This window comes from Rhinoraja longicauda, chromosome 27 (genome assembly GCF_053455715.1).
Source record: "Rhinoraja longicauda isolate Sanriku21f chromosome 27, sRhiLon1.1, whole genome shotgun sequence".
Classification (NCBI taxonomy): Eukaryota; Metazoa; Chordata; class Chondrichthyes; order Rajiformes; family Arhynchobatidae; genus Rhinoraja; species Rhinoraja longicauda.
Genome location: NC_135979.1, coordinates 26,962,951 through 26,990,489, shown reverse-complemented (window position 1 = coordinate 26,990,489; position 27,539 = coordinate 26,962,951). Strand labels below are relative to the sequence as shown.

Below are 27,539 nucleotides of genomic sequence, written 5' to 3'. Positions count from 1 at the left end.
CACTGGGAAAAAGGATCTCCTGTGACGTTTTGTGCTGCATCTTGGTGGGATCAGTCTGTTGCTGAAGGTGCTCCTCAGGTTGACCAGTGGGTCATGGAGGGGGTGAGCTGTATTGTCCAGCATGCTCTGCAGTTTGAGGAGCATCCTCTCCACCAAGACCACCCCCCCCCCCCCCATGCATCATGAATTATGAAGTATCACATCATAAACCACTACTTTGTCAAGTATGAAGTATCACATCATAAACCACTACTTTGTCAAGTCTTTGCTAAACTATCAGGCAACAGTTAAAGAGATGAAGACATCTTGGGTCTAGCTGGCTTCCAGAATTATTGATATGTTGCAAGGTCTGTGAGCCATTTCCATGTATTAAGGGGGGGCCACATCAGCCGAGAGCAGGTCTAGAATGTGGATAGGACAGACTGGCATTTCACATTCAAGCCTACATACACCTGTAAGAGCCAATGTTCATTGCTAACCAGATATTGAACAGGAAGAATCATTTTAACAGTGTGGCACAGCTGGTAGAACTACTACCTCACAGCGCCAGAGAGCCGGGTTCCATCCTGTCCACGGGTGCTGTCCGTACGGAGTTTGCACGCTCTCCCTGTGACTGCGTGGGTTTCCGCAGGGCGCTCCGGTTTCCTCCCACATCCCAAAGATGTGCAAGTTTGTAACTTAATTGGCCTCTGTAAATTGTCCCTAGTGTGCAGGGAGTGGATGCAAAAGTGGGATAACATAGAACTAGTATGAACGGCAGATCAATGGTTGGCATGGACTGGGTGGGGTGAAGGGCCTGTTTCCACGCTGCATCTCTAAACTAAATTAACGCGGTGAAAAATGCAGGGCAGTCTACATATCCTTCATGAGTAGCTCATCATAAAAACCTCTCCAGCACCAACAGGTCAGGAGTGCATCATAACTCCCTCAACTGAATGATTACAGCCATGTAGAAAAAAACAGGCATCTTTTTTGGATTGATTGAAAGACACAGCATGGAAACAAGCCTTCAACCCGTGGAGTCCACGTCGACCATCGTTCACCCCGCTCACAACAGTTCTATGTTATCCCACTTTTTGCCCACTGCACACTAGGCTTGATTCGCAGAGGCCAATTAACCTGCAAAGAAGGAAGTCTTTGGGATGTGGGAGGAGACCCAAGCGGCCAAAGGGAGAACTTGCAAACTCCACAGCAGCAGAGATCAGGATCGAACCCATGTTTCCTGGCATTGTAAGAGAGCAGCTCTACCAGCAGCGACACTGTAAGAACCGCATTACCTCAAGGCACTGCCCCACCACAGCACTCTGAGGTACCAACAGCTAGGCAGTAAACAGCTTCATCTGACCTCATCACCGCTCTGAATTAAAGCAGATCTGATAACATTGCCACAAATCCAATTTGGACAGGTTTGGTTGCTGCGTTTTCTGCTTTACTAATTGGTAGCTCTGGAGAGACACCACGACACCAAGCTTACCTTCACACCTGCCAGCTCTCTCCCGATACCCAGCACTGCAAGTACATTTCCCAATCGGCACCAGCCAGTCGCCTTCTGCACTACAGTGCATCCGAGGAGGGTTATCCATCTCTGCCTCGGAGTCGTTGATGCACGATCCCCGCACCTCCACCAGGGTCGAGAAGGCAGCTTCGGCCACCGTGTCGGGGAAGACGGCCAAGCTCTGCACCGTGGAAAGGCAGGTTTTGTAGTAAACTCTCACCGAGACCAGAGCCACGCACGCTCCCACGTCCTGGAACCCGAGGTGGAACCCCTTCCTGACCAGGTGCTCGATCTCTCGGACCTCCGTGTTGAGCTTCATCTTGCGCTCGCCGAGGTCCCCTTGCGTGAAGCTCTCGTCCGCGGCGATGGTGTCGATTTTCACGTACCTGCTCTCCAGAATGTTGCTGCCCACGTCACTGTCCGACTGGATGTAGTAGAGGTTGAATGTCTCTTTGCAGGTTCCAACCACCCCTGGGATGCTGTTGCAGTCCCTCAACGTGAACTTCAGCTCAATGAAGATTCTCTGGCCATTTCGCCGCGCGATCCATCCTGTCTGAAGCCAGTTGTTTTGGTTGGAGGACATGACGTTGCAGACCTGGTAAGTGCGAATCGGTTTGTAGTTCTCATCCACTCCGCTGATCTCTTCCCACTGAGGAGAGAGAGCAAAACGTTAAATTCTCAAATCAAGGCAATCATCAATTTCCCAAATCAATGTAACAGCAATCTGAGACAGCTCCAAACACTACGTCTTAGAGGATCCCAGAGGGTCAGGAAGCATCACGGGAGGATATGGACAGGCAATGATTTGGGTCAGGGTCTTTCTTCAGATGGAGGACATGGATAGGCAATGTTTCGCGTCGGAACCCTCCTTCAAAAGAGTCAAGAGTGTTTTATTGCCATGTGAAGATGTGAAGCAATTAGAAGATTGAGGGGGGATCTTATAGAAACTTACAAAATTCTTAAGGGGTTGGACAGGCTAGATGCAGGAAGATTGTTCCCGATGTTGGGGAAGTCCAGAACAAGGGGTCACAGTTTAAGGATAAGGGGGAAGTCTTTTAGGACCGAGATGAGAACGTTTTTTTTCACCTAGAGAGTGGTGAATCTGTGGAATTCTCTGCCACAGAAGGTAGTTGAGGCCAGTGCATTGGCTATATTTAAGAGGGAGTTAGATGTGGCCCTTGTGGCTAAAGGGATCAGGGGGTATGGAGAGAAGGCAGGTACGGGATACTGAGTTGGATGATCAGCCATGATCATATTGAATGGCGGTGCAGGCTCGAAGGGCCGAATGGCCTACTCCTGCACCTATTTTCTATGTTTCTATGTGTCCCAGATAGAACAATGAGATTCTTACTTGCTGCAGCACAACACAATATGTAAACATAGTGCACTGTAAATAATAACAGTAATAACAATAATAGTCCATTGTAATTCAGAGCTCATTTGAGAATGTAGTGTTTAATAGCCTGATGGCTGTGGGGAAGAGGCTGTTCCTGAACCTGGACTTTAGAGTTTTCAGGCTCCTTTACCTTCTTCCCGATGGCAGGGGTGAAATTAGTGTGTGGCCAGGGCGGTGTGGGTCTCTGATGATGCTGGCTGCCTTCTGGGGGCAGCGACTCCGATAAATCCCTTCGATGGTGGGGAGGTCAGAGCCGGTGATGGGTTCCGACCTGAAACGTTGCCTATGTATATCCTTCAGAGACGGCCACCAGCCCCCTGAACTACTGCAGCGTTTTGTGTTCTGCGCAACATTGCAGCGTCTCCAGTTCCTTGCGTCAACATCCAGGGACGGAATGGACTGCAGATGTTTCAGGTCCAATCTGAAGGAGGCTCCCGACCAAAATGTCCGTTGTCCATTCCCCTCCACAGGTGTTGCTGGACCTGCCGAGTTCCTCCAACACTGTGTGTTTGCCACAGGGTTCCAGCCAGCATATGCTGTTTCTTGTGTACAACGTCCCCACCTCCTTTGTTATCGTTAAAGATTTTCACCATTACAACATCACGGTAACAGACTAAAACTCCGAAAGAAAGGCACTTGCTCCCCGGGTGTTCCTGTAAAATCTTTCTTTTCAGTGAAAAAGCTGTGCTGAACGGTGAACAGAAACAAAAAATGCTGGAAAAGCTCGGCGTCAGCTGGCATGTGCAGGAAGAGAGTCAAATAAGTGCGGCACGGTGGCGCAGCGGTAGAGTTGCTGCCTTACAGCGAATGGCCGGAGACTCGGGTTCGATCCTGACTATGGGCGCCGTCTGTACGGAGTTTGTACGTTCTCCCCGTGACCTGCGTGGGTTTTTCACCGAGATCTTCGGTTTCCTCCCACACTCCAAAGACGTGCAGGTATGTAGGTTAATTGGTTGGGCAAATGTAAAAAACTGTCCCTAGTGTGTATAGGATAGTGTTAGTGTGCAGGGATCGCTGGGCGGCACGGACCCGGTGGGCCGAAGGGCCTGTTTCCGCGCTGTATCTCTAAATCTAAATCTCAAAATACCTGATGATGGATCTCTGAGCTGAAATATTAATGTTTCCCTCACTGCGTTTGTTTTTTATACTTTGAATTTCCAGCATGTGCAGTTTTTCGTTGTGTTTTTAGTTTCCTCTGCTGAGCCACAGTCTAATTGATTTTCCATTGAGAATGCAGCAGATGGCAATGTACAGGAGAGACAAAGAGGTGCACAGAATGGAAACATGCCGCAGGGCGAAGCTTGCCCCGCCCGACACATTGGCTTGGTCCCACTTGCCTGCATTTGCCCCATGGCGCTCTGTACCCCACCAATCCATGCATCTGTCCACACGCCTTTTACAGTCATAAATGTATCCGCCTCCAGACCTTCTTCTGCAGCTCGTTCCACAAGTTCACAAGTTATAGGAGTAGAATTAGGCCCATCGAGTCCACTCCGCCATTCAATCATGGCTGATCTCTGCCTCCTGATCCCATTTTCCTACCTTCTCCCCATAACACTTGACACCCGTTCTAATCAAGAATTTGTCTATCTCTGCCTTAACAATATCCACTGACCTGGCCTCCCCAGCCCCACGCGTCAATGAGTTCCACAGATTCACCACCCTCTGACTAAAGAAGTTCCTCCTCACCTCCTTTCTAAAAGAGTGCCCTTTAATTTTTTAGACTATGACCTCTGGATGTGGAAAGGATGTTTCCACTGGTGGGAGAGACTGTGACCTCTGGTCCAAGACTCTCCCACCAGTGGAAACATCCTTTCCACATCCACTCTATCTATGCCATTCATTATTCTGTAAGTTTCAATGAGGTCCCCCTTCAACCTTATAAACTCCAGCGAGTACAGGCCCAGTGCTGTCAAACGCTCATCATACGCTAACCCACTCATTCCTGGGATCATTCTTGTAAACTTCCTCTGGACCATCTCCAGAGCCAGCACATCCTTCCTCAGATATAGGGCCCAAATTTGCTCACAGTATGCGGAATCGCATCAGAGTAAAAAAGTTATTCCCGAGGACCATCCCGAGGGCGGCACGGTAGCGCAGCGGTAGAGTTGCTGCTTTACAGCGAATGCAGCGCCGGAGACACAGGTTCGATCCTGACTACGGGTGCTGCACTGTAAGGAGTTTGTACGTTCTCCCCGTGACCTGCGTGGGTTTTCTCCGAGATCTTCGGTTTCCTCCCATACTCCAAAGACGTACAGGTATGTAGGTTAATTGGCTGGGTAAATGTAAAAATTGTCCCTAGTGGGTGTAGGATAGTGTTAATGTACGGGGATCACTGAGCGGCACGGACTTGGAGGGCCGAAAAGGCCTGTTTCCGGCTGTAGATATATGATATGATGATATGATAAACCTCTCCCATCAAACCCATGTCCTCCAGTTTTGGAATCCCCTGCCCTCGGAAAAAGTCTGTCAGTATTCACTTTATACATGTCCCTCATGATCTTGTACACCTCAATAAGGTCACCCCCCAGCCTCCTACACTCCAAAGAAAAAAGTCCCAGCTTATCCAAGGGCGGCATGGTGGCGCAGCGGTAGAGTTGCTGCCTTACAGCGAATGCAGCGCCGGAGACTCAGGTTCGATCCTGACTACGGGTGCTGTACTGTACGAAGTTTGTACGTTCTCCCCGTGACCTGCGTGGGTTTTCTCCGAGATCTTCAGTTTCCTCCCACACTCCAAAGACATACAGGTTTGTAGGTTAATTGGCTGGGCAAATGTTTTAAAAAAATTGTCCCTAGTGGGTGTAGAATAGTGTTAATGTGCGGGGATCGCTGGGCGGCGCGGACCCGGTGGGCCAAAGGGACTGTTTCTGCGCTGTATCTCTAAATCTAAAAAATCTAAAAAACCTCTCTCTGCAACACAGTCACACAAGCCCAGTTGACACTCTGGTGAATCTTATCCACACCTCTTCCAAATCAATTACATTCTTAAGAGAGTGTAGCACATCAGATTGAGTCGTGTCACAATGATGACCACTCACTTAACATCAACAATAACATGGAACTAATCCTTGAATTTGGAAAAGGCGAGTTGAGAGGTCACGTACAAATGAGATAGACTAGTGATGGACATTTACTATAAACCCACTGACTCGCACAGCTATCTGGACTACACTTCTTCCCACCCGGTCCCCTGCAAAAAGTCTATCCCCTACTCCCAATTCCTCCGTCTACGCCGCATCTGCGCCCGGGATGAGGTGTTTCACACTAGGGCTTCCGAGATGTCCTCATTCTTCAGGAAACGGGGCTTCCCCTCCTCCATTGTAGATGAGGCTCTCACTAGGGTCTCTTCTACATCCCGCAGCTCCGCTCTTGCTCCCCCTCCCCCCACACGCAACAAGGACAGAATCCCCCTCGTTCTCACCTTCCACCCCACCAGCCAGCGGATCCAACAAATCATCCGCCAACATTTCCGTCACCTACAACGGGACCCCAGCACTGGCCATATCTTCCCATCCCCTCCCCTCTCTGCGTTCCGCAGAGACCGTACCCTCCGTAACACCCTGGTCCACTCGTCCCTTCCTACCCAAACCACCCCATCCCCGGGCACTTTCCCCTGCAACCGCACGAGATGCAACACCTGTCCCTTTACCTCCCCCCTCAACTCCATCCAAGGACCCAAACAGTCTTTCCAGGTGAGACAAAGGTTCACCTGCACCTCCTCCAACCTCATCTATTGCATCCGCTGCTCTAGATGTCAATATAATTTACATCGGCGAAACCAAGCGCAGGCTCGGCAATCGCTTCGCTCAACACCTGCGCTCGGTCCGCATTGACCAAGCTGATCTCCCGGTGGCCGAGCACTTCAACTCGCCCTCCTATTCCCAGTCTGACCTTTCTGTCATGGGCCTCCTCCAGTGCCATAGTGAGGCCCACCGGAAATTGGAGGAACAGCACCTCATATTTCGCCTGGGCAGTTTGCAGCCCAGTGGTTTGAAAATCGACTTCTCCAACTTTAGATAGTTCCTCTGTCCCTCTCTTCCCCTCCCCCTTCCCAGATCTCCCTCTATCTTCCTGTCTCCACCTATATCCTTCATTTGTCCCGCCCCCCCTGACATCAGTCTGAAGAAGGGTCTCGACCCGAAACGTCACCCATTCCTTCTCTCCCGAGATACTGCCTGACCTGCTGAGTTACTCCAGCATTTTGTGAATAAATACCTTCGATTTGTACCAGCATCTGCAGTTATTTTCTTATACTAATGTTCATCGGTGGGTCAGTTGTGGAGAGAAATATCAGCTTCAAATTCCTGGGCATTAACATCTTCGGTGACTTATCCTGGGCTCAGAATACAGATGTAATTATGAAGGTTTACCACCACCTCCACTCTCCCGAGAAATTAAAAAAGATTTGGGACGTTACCGAACACTCAACAAACCCGAAGAAGGGTTTCGACACGGAATGTCACCCACTCCTTCTCTCCCGAGATGCTGCCTGTCCCGCTGAGTTACTCCAGGATTTTGTGTCTACCTTCAATTTAAACCAGCATCTGCAGGGGGTTTTTTCCCTACAAACCTTCGTGACTGCTTCGTAGAAAATCTATCCTGAGTTGGAGCATCATGGCCTGGTACGGCAACCCAGGAACGCAAAAAGCTGCAGAGAATAGTAGACTCAGCCCAATCCATCATGGGCACTGCTCTTCCACTATCAAAGGCATCTACGTGAGGTGCTGCTTCAAGAAGATGGCTTCTATCTTCAAGGACCCCCATTGTCTGGGCCATGCCCGTTTCTCCTTGCTACCATCGGGTAGTATTCACAGAAGCCTGAAGCCGCACACCACCAGTTTCAGGAACGACTATTCGCATAGTTTAGAGATACAGTGCAGAAACAGGCCCTTCGGCCCATCGAGTCCGCGCCAACCAACGATCCCTGCACACTAACACTATCCCACACACATATTCATTTAACCAAGCCAATTAGCCTACAAACATGTACGTCTTTGGAGAGTGAGAGGAAACCAGAGATCCCGGAGAAAACCCACATAGGTCAAGGGGAGAACGTGCAAGCTCCATACAGACAGCACCCATAGTCAGGGTCAAACGCAGGCCTCTGGTGCTGTAAGGCAGCAACTCTACCGCTGTGCCACCATGCCACCCATTCAAGGTTTCTTGAAACGGTTCTTGAAACGATCCACACGACCCTTATCCTAGCTCAGCAACGGAACACTACGTGCCACCTCTTGGACTTACTACCATGGACTTACTATCTAATTGTGTCTTTGCATCAAAAATGTTATTTTTGTACTATTATTTTTTGTCTCTTTGCATAAGTTAATGTTTTATCGTGTTGTCAGAGTCCATGTGGCTGTGATACTGATACAAGCAAAGTTTTCGTTGTGCCTGTACCCCACAATATTTGTGCACATGACAATAACTTTGGCATGACTTGGCTTCTAAATGCTTCTTTGGACTGGTGAACAATCACACTGGCTTGTGCGATGAGCTGATCTGTGGCAGACTGACGATGAACATTAAATGGAGTGAAAGTGTGAGTAGAAAATGGAAGAGAGGAAAAAAAATTCTTGATCACACGGACAGAGAGATTCAGACTGATGCATCTTGACTGTTTAGTTCCAAATAACCGAAAACACCTAATTTTGCAAAACACAAATATAGAACAATGAAAATGCATTCTAAAATAGGAACTGAAAGGTACAAGGCCAAGATATCCTTGCTGGCTTTTCTTGTTCAAATTGAGGTGCGTGGGCAGGATTTATGAGACGATCCAACCGTGATATTTCAGATGAGAAGATTTGTAAGTGCAGTGGGAAACATTTGACTTTGGTCAGGGAGGGCAAACAACACACAGGCTCTGCAGAAGTGATGTGAGAAAGCTTTCCACCCTGACCCAGGTCAATTGAAAAGCTCAAAAGCAATTGGAAGGTTTTTGTTTTGGCAAAGCCCCATTTAGGGAGACAGCATAGGGCGAGAAGATAAAGTCAACGTATCACAAAATGCTGGAGTAACTCAGCAGGTCAGGCAGCATCTCAGGAGAGAAGGAATCTCTCCTGAGATGCTGCCTGACCTGCTGAGTTACTCCACCATTTTGTGATACCTTCGATTTGTACCTGCATCTGCAGTTATTTACTTACAGATAAAGTCAAGGTATAGATAAGGCACAACGTGACTGAAAGGGGAAAATCAGGGCCAAGGGCCACGATGGCATGAATGAATTAATAAGTTTATTGGCCAAGTATGTGCATGTACAAGGAATGTCTCCGCCAAATATCTAATATCCTAATAATAATAATATGATAACAATATCTAATATGAAAATGATTCTGGATGGGAAATGTCAACACAATGAAATGAATAAAAAAATATAAACTGATGAGTAACGATATAAGATTTGGACAAAGGGAAATGTAATACATAGAAACATAGAAACATAGAAAATAGGTGCAGGAGTAGGCCATTCGGCCCTTCGAGCCTGCACCGCCATTCAATATGATCATGGCTGATCATCCAACTCAGTATCCCGTACCTGCCTTCTCTCCATACCCCCTGATCCCTTTAGCCACAAGGGCCACATCTAACCCCCTCTTAAATATAGCCAATGAACTGGCCTCAACTACCTTCTGTGGCAGAGAATTCCACAGATTCACCACTCTCTGTGTGAAAAAAAACTTTCTCATCTCGGTCCTAAAAGACTTCCCCCTTATCCTTAAACTGTGACCCCTTGTTCTGGACTTTTCCAACATCGGGAACAATCTTCCTGCATCTAGACTGTCCAACCCCTTAAGAATACACTATGTAAACATTATGTAGATTATTTATTTGATAATGATACCTAATAAGAATATGATTTTTGATAAGAAGTTAAAACAAAGAAATGAATAAAAGATAAAATGAGGAATGATATAGGTTTTGGATAAAGGGAAATGGAATACACTGTCATGATATTATAGACAATAGACAATAGGTGCAGGAGGAGGCCATTCGGCCCTTCAAGCCAGCACCGCCATTCAATGTGATCATGGCTGATCATTCTCAATCAGTGCCCCGATCCTGCCTTCTCTCCATATCCCCTGACTCCGCTATCCTTAAGAGCTCTATTTTTGGAGGAATTCAGGAGTATATAAGAACATAGTGCAGAGAACAGTCCAGCACAAGAACAAGCTCCATGGATAACAGAACCTCCCCCCCACACCCCCGGCCGTCAGCCACGTTCGACGTCACAATGGGACCCGCCGGAGTGATGGGAGTGGCAGCCAATGGGGGGGGGGGGGGGGGGTGAGGAGAGCGAGAGGCGGAACCTGCCTGCTACTCAGCTACTAAAGAACCTTTGTAGGAGAGGCTTCGATGGCCGCCCGGGGCCGGGGTGAGTGGCTCCCTCAGGTGAGCTTTGGGCCCAGCGGACAATTGAACTCTAAAATTCTCTCTGTCCACTTTCAAAGGTTTGGAATCACAAGTGACTGCAGGTGCTTGAATCCTGAGTAAAGATCAGAGTGCTGAAGAAACTCTGAGCTGAAGGAATCCATTTGTGGAAGGACATGAACACAACCGCCAGGTTCCAGTCAGGACCATTCTCAAGAAGCAGTCTGAAGAAGGGTCGCTCCCAACCCTAACCATTGTCTGTCCGTTTCCATACACAGATGCTGCCTGACCCACCGTGTTCTTTCAGCACTTTGTTTTGCTGCAGAACTTGCCTTTATCAACGCCTCACTATATATAGTGCACCGGTTATTTGGTGTCCATTTCCTTCACAAAGTAACTCGAGAAGAAGTTCACAGTGCAACTGCATGAGAGAGACACATAAAGCTGGAGTAACTCAGCGGGTCAGGCAGCATCTCCGAAGACTGAAGAAGGGTCTCGACCCGAAACATCACCTACTCCTTTTCTCCAGAGATGCTGCCTGACCCGCTGAGTTACTCCAGCATTTTGTGCCTATCTTTGGTATGAACCTGCGTCTGTAGTTCCTTCCATTGTATCTGTGTAATGTCTCATGGGCGTTTTGGTATTTTACTCCATTGGATCCCATTCATTTCCTCCCAATAAAGTTAAATGAGAACTTTCTCTTTCACTGTCATGGTATGATCTCATTATGGTTTTAATTATGGCAAAAATGTGATTTGTTTATTGTTTGCTATGAACATTTCTACATTGTACTTCGCTTTTGAAAAGTAAATCAGATGATGTGTTAGATTAGAATTCCGCACTGTGCAATGGCCTATGTTATTCAACTATAATCCAGCTATATTCATTGTGATCAGCCATGATTGGCGGTGCTGGCTCGAAGGGCCAAATGGCCTCCTCCTGCACCTATTTTCTATATTGCACTCAGGAATCACTTCTGATGAGAGCTGCTTAAATTTGCTCAGATTTTTGCTGTCATTTGGTAATGACATTTGGCAAAATTATAAGCACCTCTAAGTTACACAGTAAAATCAACAGCCTAATAGCTTAATAGTTCAGCAAGTTTTAGCAGATATATTAATCCCTTTGTTCAGATTCAGGATTCACGCCAGGGGTATTCAGAGTACCAGGTGGATTGGCATTTCCAACAAAGAGTGGCTGCTGCACTCTACTTTATATTCTACATTGCTTTACAATACAGATACATTATACAGGCGATTCTGGCCCTCAGAGCCCACTCCAGCTCGAGGACAAACCCCAGTCCTCACACTCCCATCAACTACCACAATTCAATTAGTTTTAAGGTCGTTATGGAGAAGCACAATATTGGTCCATAAGGTCCTACATTGGGGCAAGTGTGATTTGGGAGGCATCACGTGGACAATTGCAGAGGTCATAGAAACATAGAAAATAGGTGCAGGAGTAGGCCATTCGGCCCTTCGAGCCTGCACCGCCATTCAATATGGTCATGTCTGATCATCCAACTCAGTATCCCGTACCTGCCTTCTCTCCATACCCCCTAATCCCTTTAGCCACAAGGGCCACATCTAACTCCCTCTTAAATATAGCCAATGAACTGGCCTCAACTACCTTCTGTGGCAGAGAAATCCACAGATTCACCACTCTCTGTGTGAAAAAAAAGTTCTCATCTCTGTCCTAAAAGACTCCCCCCTTATCCTTAAACTGTGACCCCTTGTTCTGGACTTCCCCAACATCGGGAATAATCTTCCTGCATCTAGCCTGTCCAATCCCTTAAGAATATTGTAAGTTTCTATAAGATCCCCCCTCAATCTTCTAAATTCCAGCGAGGTCAATTGAGAGATAGACTCAAAAATGCTGGAGTAACTCAGCGGGACAGGCAGCATGTCTGGAGAGAAGGAATGGGTGACGTTTTTGGTCGAGACCCTTCTTCAGACTGGTTAGGGATAAGGGTAACGAGAGATATAGGCATTGATGTAGAGAGATAAAGAACAATGAATGAAAGATCTGCAAAAAAGTAACGATGATAAAGGAAACAGGCCATTGTTAGCTGTTTGTAGGGTGAAAACGAGAAGCTAGTGCAATTTGGGTGGGGGAGGGATGGAGAGAGAGGGAATGTCGGGGCTACCTGAAGTGAGAGAAATCGATATTCATACCACTGGGCTGTAAGCTGCCCAAGCGAAATATGAGATGCTGTTCCTCCTATTTGCGTTTAGCCTCACTCTGACAATGGGGGAGACCTGGAGAAGGTGTTGCATAGAGTCTGTTTGCAGGTCTAGGGATGGTTGGCAGGAGGGAAGCTTTCAAAAGTGAGGTAGCAAGAGCACAGCATGGGGCAGCATGTTCCCCGTCACGGCGAAGGGCGAGGTTGAGGGGACCCTGATTGACGGGGAACGTCAAGGCTCAGGTCAGGAGAAAGGAGGCATACTTCAGATTTAGGCCGCACAGATTCAAGCAAATCCCTTCACGAGTAGAAGCATGGGAGTCCATATACGGCGGTAATCAAAAGGGAAAGACCACGACATGAAATGGAGCAAGTAGGCCAGGTAAAGAAAAACCCAGAGATTCTACACGTACACTGAGAATAAATTGTGGCTAGGAAAAGAATGTGCCCTTGAAGATCAACATGGTAGTCTATGGCATCTTGATTTATTCACAAAATGCTGGAGTAACTCAGCAGGTCAGGCAGCATCTCGGGAGAGAAGGAATGGGTGACGTTTCGGGTCGAGACCCTTCTTCAGACTGAAGAAGGGTCTCGACCCGAAACGTCACCCATTCCTTCTCTCCCGAGATGCTGCCTGACCTGCTGAGTTACTCCAGCATTTTGTGAATAAATCGATTTGTACCAGCATCTGCAGTTATTTTCTTAGTCTATGGCATCTTTCTGTCCAGGGCCTCCTCCATTGCCAGAGTAGGTCAACATGCAAACATCACTTCATATTCTGTTTGGGTAGCTTACAACCCAATAATGTGATTGAATAGTTCAATTTTAGGTGACCACCTCTCCCCCCCCCCCCCCCCCCCCACCTCTTCCCCATGCTTCTTCTTCCCTCCCACTGCCTTTCTTTTCACCGCTCTCTCCCCTGTGCACCACCTGGACTCGCCATTTCTCCTCCTCCTCCCCCCCCACCCTCTCCCCCCCTCCATTTACATTCCTTCCACTGCCTTCACAATTCACAAATCATCATTGCTTTAGTCTCACACCTTCTGTCTTTTTATCTCTGCGCCTTGTCCAACCATCTGCCTATAAAACAAGGGCCAGGAAGCGAGCGGGCAAGATCATCTCTGACCCCTCTCACCCTGGCCACAAACTTTTCGAAGCACTTCCCTCTGGAAGGTGACTCCACGAGTTTTTTTCCACGACTGATAGTTCTACTCAATAACCAAAGTCTGTAGTCTCTTTTTTGCTCTGGTTTATTTCCCCCCACATGTTTAGACAGTAATGGTGTATCCTTATTGTTTTGATGTGTTTATGCTTTATTCTTAATTGTTAACTGTATGTCATTTGTGAGTGGAGCACCAAGGCACATTCCTTGTATATGCACATACATGGCAAATAAACGTATTCATTCTTTCATTCTCAAAAACCCTCAGCTATATCCACCTATTATTTGCCAGGTAGACACAAAATGCTGGTGCAACTCAGTGGGTCAGGCAGCATCAGGCGGGTCAGGGAGAGAAGGAATGGGCGACGTTTCGGGACGAGACCCTTCTTCAGACCGATCATTTGATTATTATTTGCCAGGCTTTGGTGAGGCCCCTCCTGTCCTCGAGCTTTCTTCTCCCGTCCACCGCACATTCAGGCTGAAGAAAGGTCGTGACCCAAAACCCGAAATGTCACCCATCCACGTTCTCCAGAGTTACTGCCTGACCTGCTGAGTTACTCCGGCACTTTGTATGTTGCATCGGTTTTGGAGCTTGTCAGACGAGAGAACGAGAGAGAGAACGAGTAAATTTCCAGATAGAAATGTCTCGGCGACAGCTGGCGTAGCTTATTGCGGGCGCTGTCTGTCGCACGCTGTCCCCAGGTTTGCTAGGTTGTCGCAGATGCATTTAGAAGCACGTAATATTAAATTAAGAAAAGGCATTTGAAGATACCAGAAGATAGTTTTGTTTAACCAGTTTATTTACCGTCAGGACATTTGACAGGTAGATTGGAGGCGACAGTTTGACGGTCAGGTAAGCGTGGGAATTTCGCGATGTTTCCGAAGACGGTGTAATCTCTTAGCTAGTTTCTCAAAAAAAGGAACTTGTATCGACCTGACTCGGCAATGTCGCGGTCATTGTCGTGGTCATTGTCGTGGGGTAAAAGAAAAATTCGGCGATCGGCTACGACTTTGACAGTCGCCGGCAGTCGCCTTAAAAATTGCGTAACAGGGACAGGCCCTTAAGCATGTTGGTGTGAAATATGCCTCCCTCCATGGTATATTATTTGTTAATTTTCACTGTGGGGTCAAAATTAAAGTGAAGTTGCCATTGCGTCCTCTAGTTCTTGCCTGAACCTGGCAGAGGGAAGGTGTACTACAAACCCCACAATGAAGCCAGTGAGTATCCCAGTGCCCAGTGAGTAGCAGCAATAACTTCCTGAACTGCGGGCCTGAAAATACTGAGATCAATGAATGAAATGCAATGGGATATGGTTAGGGTTCGGGCAAATCTAAGATGACATAGGACTTAGTTTAGTTTAGAGATACAGTGCGGAAACAGGCCCTTCAGCCCACTGAGTCCACACCGACCAGCGATCCCCGCACATTAACACTATCCTACACACACTCGAGACAACTTACATTTTTTTAATACCAAGCCAATTAACCTACAAATCTGTACGTCTTTGGAGTGTGGGAAGACACCATAGATCTCGGAGAAAACCCACGCGGTCATGGGGAGAACGTACAAACTCCGTCTAGACAGCACCCGCAGTTGAACCCGGGTCTCTGGCGCTGGAAACACTGGAAGGCAGCAACTCTACCGCTGCGCCACGCTACTAAATGATGGAAGAACTCAGCGGGTCAGGCAACATCTCTGGAGAAAAGCGTGGCTTTGGAGTGAGCAGAATGGATAATAAATGTGGTTAACAAGAGAAGGGGAGAAAGTGATTTAACTAAACACCTCGGCCATGCCAGTACCAAGAGAAACAAGCTCATGCAGAATAAACCAAAATGAGGGGATGTAAAATTACAGGCTGGAAACAGGGACTACTTACGTAAAATATGAGAGGCGTAGCTTCAAGGTGAGAGGGGCACAGTTTAAAAGCGATGTGCAGGAAGAGGCTTTATTCACACAGAGTGGTGGTTCTGCTAGGTGGTGGTGGTGGAGGCAAGATACAATAGTGGTGGTTTAGAGTCTTTTAAATAGGCACATGCAGGGAATGGAGGGATATGGTTCATGTGCAGGCAGAGGAGATTAATTTATCTTGGCATCATATTCAACACAGACATTTGTGAACGTTTCCGAATGACTCATCCTGCAACACAATGAACCATTCTACATTTCCTTATTCACAAAATGCTGGAGTAACTCAGCAGATCAGGCAGCATCTCGGGAGAGAAGGAATGGGTGACGTTTCGGGTCGAGACCCTTCTTCAGACTGAAGAAGGGTCTCGACCCGAAGCGTCACCCATTCCTTCTCTCCTGAGATGCTGCCTGATCTGCTGAGTTACTCCAGCATTTTGTGAATAAATACCTTCGATTTGTACCAGCATCTGCAGTTATTTTCTTATTCTACATTTCCTTGATCACCATCCCCTTTGATCTGTGTTTTCACACCTTACTCTTCCATATCCGTCTCCCTCTCCCCTGACTCTCCGGCTGAAGAATGGTCCTCCCACTTTACATTTTCATCATTTGGCTGATCCATTTTACATTCCTGGCCAAACGGGTTTTGGAACAATGGCTTGCAACTGCTGTGCACAGCTCAAATGAGTTTGCATTCAGTATCTACTGTTCTAACCTTACGACAGCAGCATTTTCGCCTTCCGTGCCCAAGGGAGAATTATTTAATCAAACCGGCTCTCCGAGTAAACAATAGGATTTCTTTCACCATCTCAAAATCAATAAAAATGTAATCCCGAGAAGTAAATGAGTAATTGTGATAGCTAATTATTGTGGTGAAGATTTCCCAGGAAATTTCAGGAGATTATTTAATAAGAGGTCATTATGGGCCTACCGATTTATTCCACGAACAACAAAGTATGGATTTGCCTGCTGCTGCTAAGTTTCTGCTTTGGAAAGCTCTTAAGGATAGCGGAGTCAGGGGGTATGGGGAGAAGGCAGGAACGGGGAACTGATTGAGAATGATCAGCCATGATCACATTGAATGGCGGTGCTGGCTCGAAGGGCCGAATGGCCTCCTCCTGCACCTATTGTCTATTGAAAGAGTTGACCACATGATCTTGAATTGGACCCATAACATACTGATACCTTAAGGGCACAGCGGTAGAGTTGCTGCCTTACAACGAATGCAGCGCCGGAGACCCGGGTTCGATCCCGACTACGGGCGCCGTCTGTACGGAGTTTGTACGTTCTCCCCGTGACCTGCGTGGGTTTTCTCCGAGATCTTCGGTTTCCTCCCACACTCCAAAGATGTACAAGTATGTAGGTTAATTGGCTTGGTAAATGTAAAAATTGTCCCTAGTGGGTTTAGGATAGTGTTAATGTGCGGGGATCGCTGGTCGGCGCGGACTCGGTGGGCCGAAGGGCCTGTTTCCGCGCCGTATTTCTAAACTAAACTAAACCTTGATTTGCCGGTTCTATCAAGAGAGAGCCCAAGATATCCGAGGGAGAAATGGAAATACCATCACTGTTGGAATAAAAGTACTCTTGTGAAGCTGAGAATGAGATATATTCTGCAGGTGAAAAGGTGAAAAGGCTTTAGTCAGTAAAATATCATGATTATAGATACAAAATGCTGGAGTAACTCAACTGGTCAGGCAGTACCTCTGGAGAGAAGGAATGGGTGTTTTTCGGGTCGAGACCCCTCTTCAGACTGAGAGTCAGCGGAGAAGGAGAGAGTGATATGGAAGGGCAAGGTGTGAAAACGCAGATCAAAGGGGACGACGATCAAGAAAATGTAGAATGGTACATTATGTTGCAGGATGAGTATCATATCATATCATATCATATATATACAGCCGGAAACAGGCCTTTTTTTTCGGCCCACCAAGTCCGTGCCGCCCAGCGATCCCCATACATTAACACTATCCTACACCCACTAGGGACAATTTTTACATTTACCCAGCCAATTAACCTACATACCTGTACGTCTTTGGAGTGTGGGAGGAAACCGAAGATCTCGGAGAAAACCCACGCAGGTCACGGGGAGAACGTACAAACTCCTTACAGTGCAGCACCCGTAGTCAGGATCGAACCTGAGTCTCCGGCGCTGCATTCGCTGTAAAGCAGCAACTCTACCGCTGCGCTACCGTGCCGCAATTCAGAAAATTGGTCAATATGGAGACAATTCTAACCGCACTCCGACAACTGAGGAATATGATTACGTTCAGGTCACCCCATTTATGGAGGGGTAGCATTCCTCAAAATCCATACTTCCTGTGATTTTCCACAATGCAAATCTCAATTTCCCATTGAATCCCACGTTACAAGTGAGAGGTGTCACAGCAGGAGAGTTTTCTGTCGGCAGTGAAGATGGCTACCGCTGCTGGTTCTGGTTCACCCTCTGGTTGAGGGTGAACGCTCAACAGCAAAAGAAAGAAACTGCTGGAGGAATTCAGCAGGTCAGGCAGCATCCCTGGAATGAATGGACAGGCAACGTTTCAGCCCCTTGCTTAAGAGATCGGAAACATGAGGAACTGCAGATGCTGGAATCTTGAGCAAAAACGCAAAGTGCCGGAGTACCTCATCGGGTCAGGCCGCATCTGTGGAGGGAATGGCCGGCGACGTTTTGGGTTGGGCCTCAGCATCACATCCCTGTTATCTATCCAATTGTACCCAGAAAGTCGCCCCCACTGGGGTACCTTCTGCTTTATCACCAACTCTTCCTGTTATCCAGGTCTTCTTGTTGGATCCTCCCTATGTTTAACAGTCTGAAAAGCTTTGCAATAATTCCACTTGCATGCTTTTAGCACGCAGCGCCATTTCTCCATTAGGTATTTTTAAGGCGGACATTGACATTCCTAATTGGCAAGGGTGTCATGGGTTGTGGGGAGAAGGCAGGAGCATGGGATTGAGAGGGAAAGATAGATTAGCGTGATTGAATGGAGGAATAGACTTGATGGGCCGCATTGGCCTAATTTTGCTCCTATGACTTATGAACCATCCCCAGACTCACCACTGACTCAAGTAAGATGTCCCATCTCTAGTACCAGATGAGCAGAAAAATCCTCTGACTTAACACTGGAGGTTTGGAGCTTTGCACCAGTTTCAGTTTAGTTTATAGATACAGCATGAAAACAGGCCTGACTACACGAGTCCAAGCCAATCAGTAATCACCCTATTTCTATGTAATCCCACTTTCTCATCCTTGTACCTTAGGGATTTTTTTTTTACCCAAAGCCAATTAATCCACAAACCCGTAAGTCTTTGGGATATGCGAAAGACCCTTGTTGGTCACAGGGACAAAATGCAGAATCCACATAGACAACACCCTAGGTCAGGATTGAACCTGGGTCTCTGACGTTATGAGGCAGCTGCTCTACCAGCTGCACCGCTATTCCTGGTTAAGCCCCTGTCCCACTTAGGCGATGTTTTAGGTGACTACAGGTGACTAGGCTGTCACCACACGGTCGCCGGGGTGTCGCCTGTACGGTCGTGAGTCGTCTCCAAAGAGTCGTAGCGTTTTTCTGGTCGCCGCTGGATTTGGAAATGTTTAAACATTTTCAGCGACTGTTGATTTGACGGCAATGAGGGTAGCTTGACGTCTCCTGATGGGGGCGCTGTCGTAGGTTGTCGCCGGGTGACGTAGGTTGTCGCCGGTGCTGACTTCGTTGAATTCCATTGGCGACTACCTACGTCAACCGGCGGCAGGTACCGGCGTCAAAACCGGAGGCCAAAATGACGTGAATTGTCTTCAGTTGTCGACGACAGGGTCATAGCTTGTCGTAGCTTGTCGCGGGTGGACGTAGGCTGACTTCAGTTGTCGTAGGTTGCCACCTGTGTGGTCGTAGTTTGTCGTAGGTGCGGTCGTAGGTGGACGTCCTAAGTCGTGACGATCTGGTCGCGGTTGTCGGTAGCTTGCCGTAGCTTGACGTCGACTAGGTGGTGGGTTGTTGTAGCTTGTCGTAGACATTGTCGTGGGGGGGTCCAGTCGCCGGTTTTTCGGCGAACTGCTATGACTATGACAGTCGCCGGCAGTCGCCTAAAAAAAAATTGCCTAAGTCTTTACTAACTTGATATTTCTTACCAGCAACTTTATGAAACTGAACAAGACCAATCGTAGCTTTGATATGATATTTGACCAAGGTAAAGTTTGGACAACAGTTTGAGAAATTGCCATGGCCGTCTATCTCGGCCTCATCGCCCAAATCCAATTCTCCCCCTTCACCCCATTCCCAAATGCTGAACAGCCTCACCTCTCCTGGGGCTCTTTCATTGCCAGAGTGAGGCCGCACGCAAACTGGAGGAACAGCATCTCATATTCCACTTGCGTGGCTTTCAACCAAATAGTATCAACATTGAATTCTACAATTATAGGAAGCCCGCTCCCCCATTTCTCCCCCCACTTCTTCCCCCCCCCCCCATCCCCTTCCCTCTCTTTGCTGTGGCTATGTTCCCACCTACCACCGCACACCATTGTACAACCATTTCTTCCACTATCCCTCCCCCTTCTCCCACCATGACCCCCTCTACTCTCATTTTAAGTGACGTCATATGACAATTACCTCCCCTCTGCTTCCCCTTCCCTCCCTCGTTGCCCCTTTGTCTTCCTCCCCCCCCCCCCCCCCCCCCCCCAGGTCATTTCACTAGTCCCACAGTTCTCCACATTTTCTCTCCGGAGTTCACAATTTCCCGAGCCAACAATGGACCTACCACACACCCACCTGCCCAAGGTCATTTGTGGCTGGCCCCGATCTTTTCATCTTCAGCTCTTCACCACCCAAAACCCCCCTCCCTCCCTCCCCTACCTTCAGTCAGAAGAAAGGTCCCTTTCTTGATCGCATCGCAATCGCATTGAATGGCGGTGCTGGCTCGAAGGGCTGAATGGCCTACTCCTGCACCTATTGTCTATTGTCTATTGAAATGTCACCCATCCTTTTTCTCCAGAGATGCTGCCTGACCTGTTGAGCTACTCCAGCACTTTGGGTCTAGCTTTGGTATAAACCAGCATCTGAAGTTATTTAATTCTGCACCTGCATCCCCCTATCTGACTTTATACTTCACTCTTCTTCTTTCCCTACTCTTTAGTCTCCTTGTATCCCTTTTCTCTCGTTTAGTCCTCTTTTATCACCTTTTATAGACAATAAACAATAGACAATAGGTGCAGGAGGAGGCCATTCGGCCCTTCGAGCCAGCACCGCCATGCAATGTGATCATGGCTGATCATTCTCAATCAGTACCCCGTTCCTGCCTTCTCCCCATACCCCCTGACTCCACTATCCTTAAGAGCTCTATCTAGCTCTCTCTTGAATGCATTCAGAGAATTGGCCTCCACTGCCTTCTGAGGCAGAGAATTCCACAGATTCACAACTCTCTGACTGAAAATGTTTTTCCTCATCTCAGTTCTAAATGGCCTACCCCTTATTCTTAAACTGCGGCCCCTTGTTCTGGACTCCCCCAACATTGGGAACATGTTTCCTGTCTCTAACGTGTCCAACCCCTTAATAATCTTGTACGTTTCGATAAGATCTCCTCTCATTCTTCTAAATTCCAGTGTATACAAGCCTAGTCGCTCCTTTTCATTTCTAGCCTTTACTCAGCCATCAGAAACCCACCCTCACCCGTCACTCAGTAGGCTTCGTCCTAACCCCACCCCCTCTCCAGCTTCTTCTGCCCTCCGACAATCAATCCGAAGGATCTTGACCCGAAACATCACCTACCCACTCCCTCTGCAGATGCTGCCTGCCCCGCCGATTTACCCCGACATTTTGTGATCCCCGTAAAATCCCAACATCTGCAGTTCGTGGAGTTTCAAGTGGATGACTTTCATCAGGTGCTCCCTTCCTCCAACTTTCTTGTGATGTATTTTTAGCTCTCAATGTTCCATTGAAAGGTCAATGAGTAAAACCATTAACTCCGTTTTGAGCATTTTCTGCTTTATTTTAAACTTACTAATTTTCCGACTGGGTTAGCAACACATATGGCCTTGGGCATTAATAAATAGTCGCAATAAATCATTGCATGGCAACATTAACTTGGCAAACATTTTATGCACACTTAGAAGCTTTTTAGTGTTGAGATAAATTAAGAACACACAAGCTGACACAGATCACTGGCCATGTAGGTCCTGATATCCTAATAAAATGATTCAGGAGTGGAGGCTCTGGTTCAATCTGTGGTGCTTGAGAACCAATCAAGTCAACACAAGGTCAATGGCGATGAGAGTGGCTTGTGTGATCTTGCATATTGGGAGTTACTCAAAGGCAAAGTGGGTGGTGAATCCGTGGAATTCATTGCCACAGAAGGCTGTGGAGGCCAAGTCAATGGATATTTTTAAGACAGAGATAAGTCGATTGTTAATGAGTACAGGTATCAGGGGCTAAGGGGAGGAGGCAGGAGAACGGGGTTAGGAGGGAGAGATAGATCAGCCACGATTGAATGGCGGAGTAGACTTGATGGGCCGAATGGCCCAATTCTTCTCCTGTCATTTGTGCACTTATGAAGTTATCTGACCAGCAAGCAGTAAAGAAATGCTCGGATACTTACTCCATCCGACGGGTGAGCCGTCCATCCCAGTTCGGCTTGTGATCCTTTAGAGTCCAACAAAACGACTAAAGTTTAAACACAGAAAAAGAAAGGAAAAATTAGTAAGCCAGTACAACTCGAGCAATTGCTTTTAGTTTAGTTTAGAGACACTGCATGAAAACAGCCCCTCTGGCTGACCGAGTCCATGCCAACCATTGATCGCCCGTGCACTTGTCCAATGTTATTCCACTTTTGCATCCTACACTACGCGCTAGGGGCAATTTACAGAAGCCCATTAATCTACAAACCTGCTTGTCCTTGGGATGTGGGAGGAAACTGGAGCACCTGGAGAAAACCCACATGGTCCATGCAAAGTCCAGTGGCCCAAAGAAACAAATAAGAAAGATCTGGCTCTGCGTTCCTCATCTCCACAGTCACAGGGAGAACATGCAAACACCAATTAGTCGTCAGGATTGGTCCCAGGCCTCTGGTGCTGTAAGGTAGCAGCTCTAACGCTGCACCACTGTGCTGCCCATTGGTATCTCAAAGCTGAATCACCACCCTCCGTCACCAACAGCAAGACAAAGGTCAGCATCAATGGTGCCGAGCTGGAAATGGTCGAGAGCTTCAGGTTCCTTGGCGTAAACATTACCAACGAGGTGCCGTGCACCAAACCCGTTGAAACGACGGCCAAGGGGGCTATTCAGCAACGTTGGGAGACTGAGAAAATTCAGCATGTTTACACTGAGGCTTAGATTTCTACTGATGCACCATGGAAAGTATACCACTGGGTTGTAGCAAGATTTAATTCGGGGACAGGTCTGCCCAAGACTGCAAGAAATAGCAGAGAGCTGTGGATGGTGCCTGCATCACACAAGCCAGACTTCCCATCATTGACACCATCCATACTTTACACAGCCTTACGCAAGCAGCCAACATGAATAAAGACATTCCCACCCCAGCATTTCTCTCCCCACCCCATCCCACCCCACCCCGCAGAAGTAAGAAAGTGTGCACCATCAGACTCGGGAACCACCTTCTTCCCCTCAGATTTCTCAACTGTTCTTCCGTAAAATAGGGTACAGTTAGATTAATAAAGCATGTCCAACCCCAATGAACACCCACTCATCCAGGAAGCACTCTCTTCTCCACCCTTTCCAAACATAGAAACATAGAAAATAGGTGCAGGAGTAGGGCATTCGGCCCTTCGAGCCTGCACCGCCATTCAATATGATCATGGCTGATCATCCAACTCAGTATCCTGTACCTGCCTTCTCTCCATACCCCCTGATCCCTTTAGCCATAAGGGCCACATCTAACTCCCTCTTAAGTATAGCCAATGAACTGGCCTCAACTACCTTCTGTGACAGAGAATTCCACAGATTCACCACTCTCTGTGTGAAGAAAAACTTTCTCATCTCAGTCCTAAAAGACTTCCCCCTTATCCTTAAACTGTGACCCCTTGTTCTGGACTTCCCCAACATCGGGAACAATCTTCCTGCATCTAGCCTGTCCAACTACTTAAGAATTTTGTAAGTTTCTATAAAATCCCCCCTCAATCTTCTAAATTCTAGCGAGTACAAGCCGAGTCTATCCAGTCTTTCATCATATGAAAGTCCTGCCATCCCAGGAATCAATCTGGTGAACCTTCTCTGGTCAATGCCTCTACATCATTCCTGCCTGGGCTACCTCCACTTCCACAGCAACCACTTCCACTGTTGTTGACGGAGGGAGGTGATTCAGCTTTGAGATACCAATGGGCAGCACAGTGGTGCAGCGTTAAAGCTGCTACCTTACAGCACGGGCTACCTCCACTTGTGTCCTACGTGTGGGCATGTCTTCTGGGCCCGGATTGGCCTCACCAGCCACTTCGGGACCCACAGTCACCAATCCTCCAACTGAAAGTGAAGTCACGGTCATCTTCCAACCCAAAGGACGAACAACAACTACACATCATTCCTGTAAAGGAGCAACCAGAACTGCAAGCAATGTTCCAAATACGGGCTGACCAAAATCTTAGAGCTGCATCATGACTTGCTGACTCGGATACTCAATGCTCCAACCCATGTTGGCAAGCATACCATTTGCCTTCTTTACCACTGATGTTCCTACTTGCAGGAAGCTATGGATATGGCTGTCAGGATCCCTCCAGACACGAGTGGTCTTGCCATTAACTGCACACTTTCACCTTGCATTCGACCTCCCAAAGAGCAACACCTCACACTCGCTCGGATTGGACTCCGACTCTCGCCTGTGCAACGGACTGATAAAATCTGTTTTTATGTTGTCCGCAGAGGTAACAATTGTTTCCGCATCACGGCAAAATAATGTGCAGCAAGATGCTGGGGAGCTATTTACGAGAAGGCATTTTGTAACAACAGCTCTGCAGGGTCAAACTACTGCTGTGAAGTCACACTGTGCTTCTGCTTTATAAAGAATGAAACACTGGTGGCAATGGCATAGCGGGGAGTGCTGTGGTGCGGTGTGCCGTCTGGAGAGTGATTTCTCACTGCTACCTCTTAAATTTAAAAACCGTTTGAACAACAGCCTTTAGCAGCAGGTGCAGATGGGCTTTAAGCAGTGCAGAAAAATCAATGCCGGTCTGGTTTCTTTGGGAGCTGATTTTACAGTCATCGCTAGCAAGTTATGGCTGCACTGTTGCACCTTACAAGTTCGGATCAAAAAGCCCAGCAATTTAAAAAAAAGTAAATGGTATAAAAGGCCCAACTGAGGCTATAGCGTTACGGTCAGCAGAGTGAAGTAAATCACAGACTTAAAATGATGCAACAAGAGCTCATGTAGATCTCAAGGATCTTATAGAAACATAGAAAATTCTTAAGGGGTTGGAGAGGCTAGATGCGGGAATATTGTTCCCGATGTTGGGGGAGTCCAGAACCAGGGGTCACAGCTTAAGGATAAGGGGGAAGTCTTTTAGGACCGAGATGAGAAAACATTTCTTCACACAGAGAGTGGTGAGTCTGTGGAATTCTCTGCCACAGAAGGTAGTTGAGGCCAGTTCATTGGCTATATTTAAGAGGGAGTTAGATGTGGCCCTTGTGGCTAAAGGGATCAGGGGGTATGGAGAGAAGGCAGGTACAGGTTACTGAGCTGGATGATCAGCCATGATCATATTGAATGGCGGTGCAGGCTCGAAAGACCGAATGGCCTACTCCTGCACCTATTTTCTATGTTTCTATGTCTATGTAGGGAGAAGCCAGCCATAAAGTGAGTGAGAGGGTGGGGAAAGAGGATGAAGCTGTGGCAAAGGTAGAGGGCAGGAGTGACAAGGTGTACAAAGGAAGGAGAGGCAAAATGATAGGATCCATTTTACTACCGACGCGCTCCACAGCCAACACAATACTATGGAGTGGTGGTTGCAACTGTGATAAAGTGTATGTGCTCCCCACTGTCTATGCAGCCAGCTCCACAATCAACATTGAGTTAATGAGTTAATGAGCAGATGGTCTGCTATAAGTGCTGATTACAAGATAAATGTTGGCCAGGATATCAGGCCAGGCTTCCCTGCTGCTTTCAAAAAATGCCCCGTGACCTGTTGCCTCAAACTCAGAGGGCAGACAAAACTTTGATCTCATGCCACATCGAAAAGAAGGCATGACTAACAGTACTGGGCCTTGATCACTGCAGGCTCCCACCTTCCTACATCAGTCTGAAGAAGGGTCTCGACCCGAAACATCACCCATTCCTTCTCTCCCGAGATGCTGCCTGACCCGCTGAGTTACTCCAGCATTTTGTGAATAAATGTCCAGATCTGAAATGTCATCCCTCTCCTCCACAGCTGCGGAAACCCTCATCCACGCCTTCATCACCTCCCGTCTGGACTACTGCAACAGCCTCCTCTATGGCGCACCCTCAAAAACTTCAATACATTCAAAACTCCGCTGCCCGTCTACTCACCCACACCCCGATCCGTGACCATATCACCCCCGTCCTTTACAAACTCCACTGGCTCCCCATCCCCCAGAGAATCCAGTACAAAATCCTCCTCATGACCTACAAAGCCCTCCATAACCTGGCCCCATCCTACCTGACTGACCTCCTCCACAGGCACACTCCCACCTGCACCCTCCGCTCTGCTGCTGCCAATCTCCTATCCCCCCCCATCCGGACCAAACTCAGATCCTGGGGGGACAGGGCTTTCTCCATCGCTGCTCCCACCCTATGGAACTCACTACCCCAAACCGTCAGAGACTCCTCCTCACTCACCACATTCAAAACATCACTGAAGTCTCACCTGTTCAGTACTGCCTTCAACCACTGAAGGTCACCTCACCTTCTGTCTCCTTTCTCTGTTCGTCTACTTATTTATCTATTTATTCACTTCCCTATGTTCTTTAAATCCCTGTAAAGCGTCTTTGATTGTATGAAAAGCGCTATATAAATGTAATGCATTATTATTATTATTATTATTTGACAATTGCTTAAATGCCAGCTCTCTTTCTAACGGATTCAAGGTGCCCAAAATTTGCAGTCAGCAATAAACCAAGGCAGTCACCTATAAACTCGAGTAATGCTTCCTGAAACATCTAGCTATCTCGAGCTAGAGCCTGCTTTATTCTGGCTATTGGTAACTGCATCAGTTGAATGGTACCACTGATGTTCAGTACTTGTGATACCGATAACCTACCAGGACATCATATTCAAGAACTCATGCCGACACCAAGCCAGGAAGCAAAAAGCACATATTTAATTAACTTTATGGAGTGCTAAATAAAAACACGTGACGAAGAAAGAAGCTGGAATATGTTAATAATATTCTAAGATCCCTCATTGCAAAATAGTTTTAGTGGATTGTAGTACACGTGCGTGGAATTGGTGTCGGAAGGAACTGCAGATGCACTGAAGATCGACACAAAGTGCTGGAGTAACTTAGCGGGTCAGGCAGCATATCTGGAGAAATGGGATGGGTGACATTTCAGGTCTGAGGAAGGATTCTGACCCAAAAGGCCACCCATCCTTTTTCTCCAGAGATGCTGTCTGACCCGCTGAGCTACTCTAGCACTTTGTATCTGTCAATGCGTGGATTTGCTTTCATTTTAGGATTAGACTCTCTTCTAGATCATGATAGGAGCAGCGTTCAAAATCTCACCGACTTCAAGCAAGAAAGTGTAGGGTTTTCAGGAAAAGTTGCAGAAGGCCTTAAACAGACAACCAGTGTGAACATACTGACAGCAGACCCATGAGGATGTAACTAGGAAAATTGACAGGGGAGAGTCAGTGGATGTGGTGTACCTCGACTTTCAGAAAGCCTTCGACAAGGTCCCACATAGGAGATTAGTGGGCAAAATTAGAGCACATGGTATTGGGGGTAGGGTACTGACATGGATAGAAAATTGGTTGACAGACAGAAAGCAAAGAGTGGGGATAAATGGGTCCCTTTCGGAATGGCAGGCAGTGACCAGTGGGGTACCGCAAGGTTCGGTGCTGGGACCCCAGCTATTTACG

At 47.5% G+C, this 27,539-nt stretch overlaps 1 protein-coding gene across 1 annotated transcript in view; it reads right to left on the bottom strand.

Moving 5' to 3' along the window:
• The window catches only part of epha10 (EPH receptor A10), a 510,644-nt gene that overhangs the window by 411,863 nt on the left and 71,242 nt on the right, over positions 1-27,539 (bottom strand). Inside the window, exons 2-3 of the mRNA XM_078423327.1 lie at positions 22,098-22,162; positions 1,475-2,144 (exon numbers count right to left, since the gene is read on the bottom strand). Coding sequence (XP_078279453.1) covers positions 1,475-2,144; positions 22,098-22,162 — 735 coding nt within the window. The remainder of the gene's footprint in view (positions 1-1,474; positions 2,145-22,097; positions 22,163-27,539) is intronic.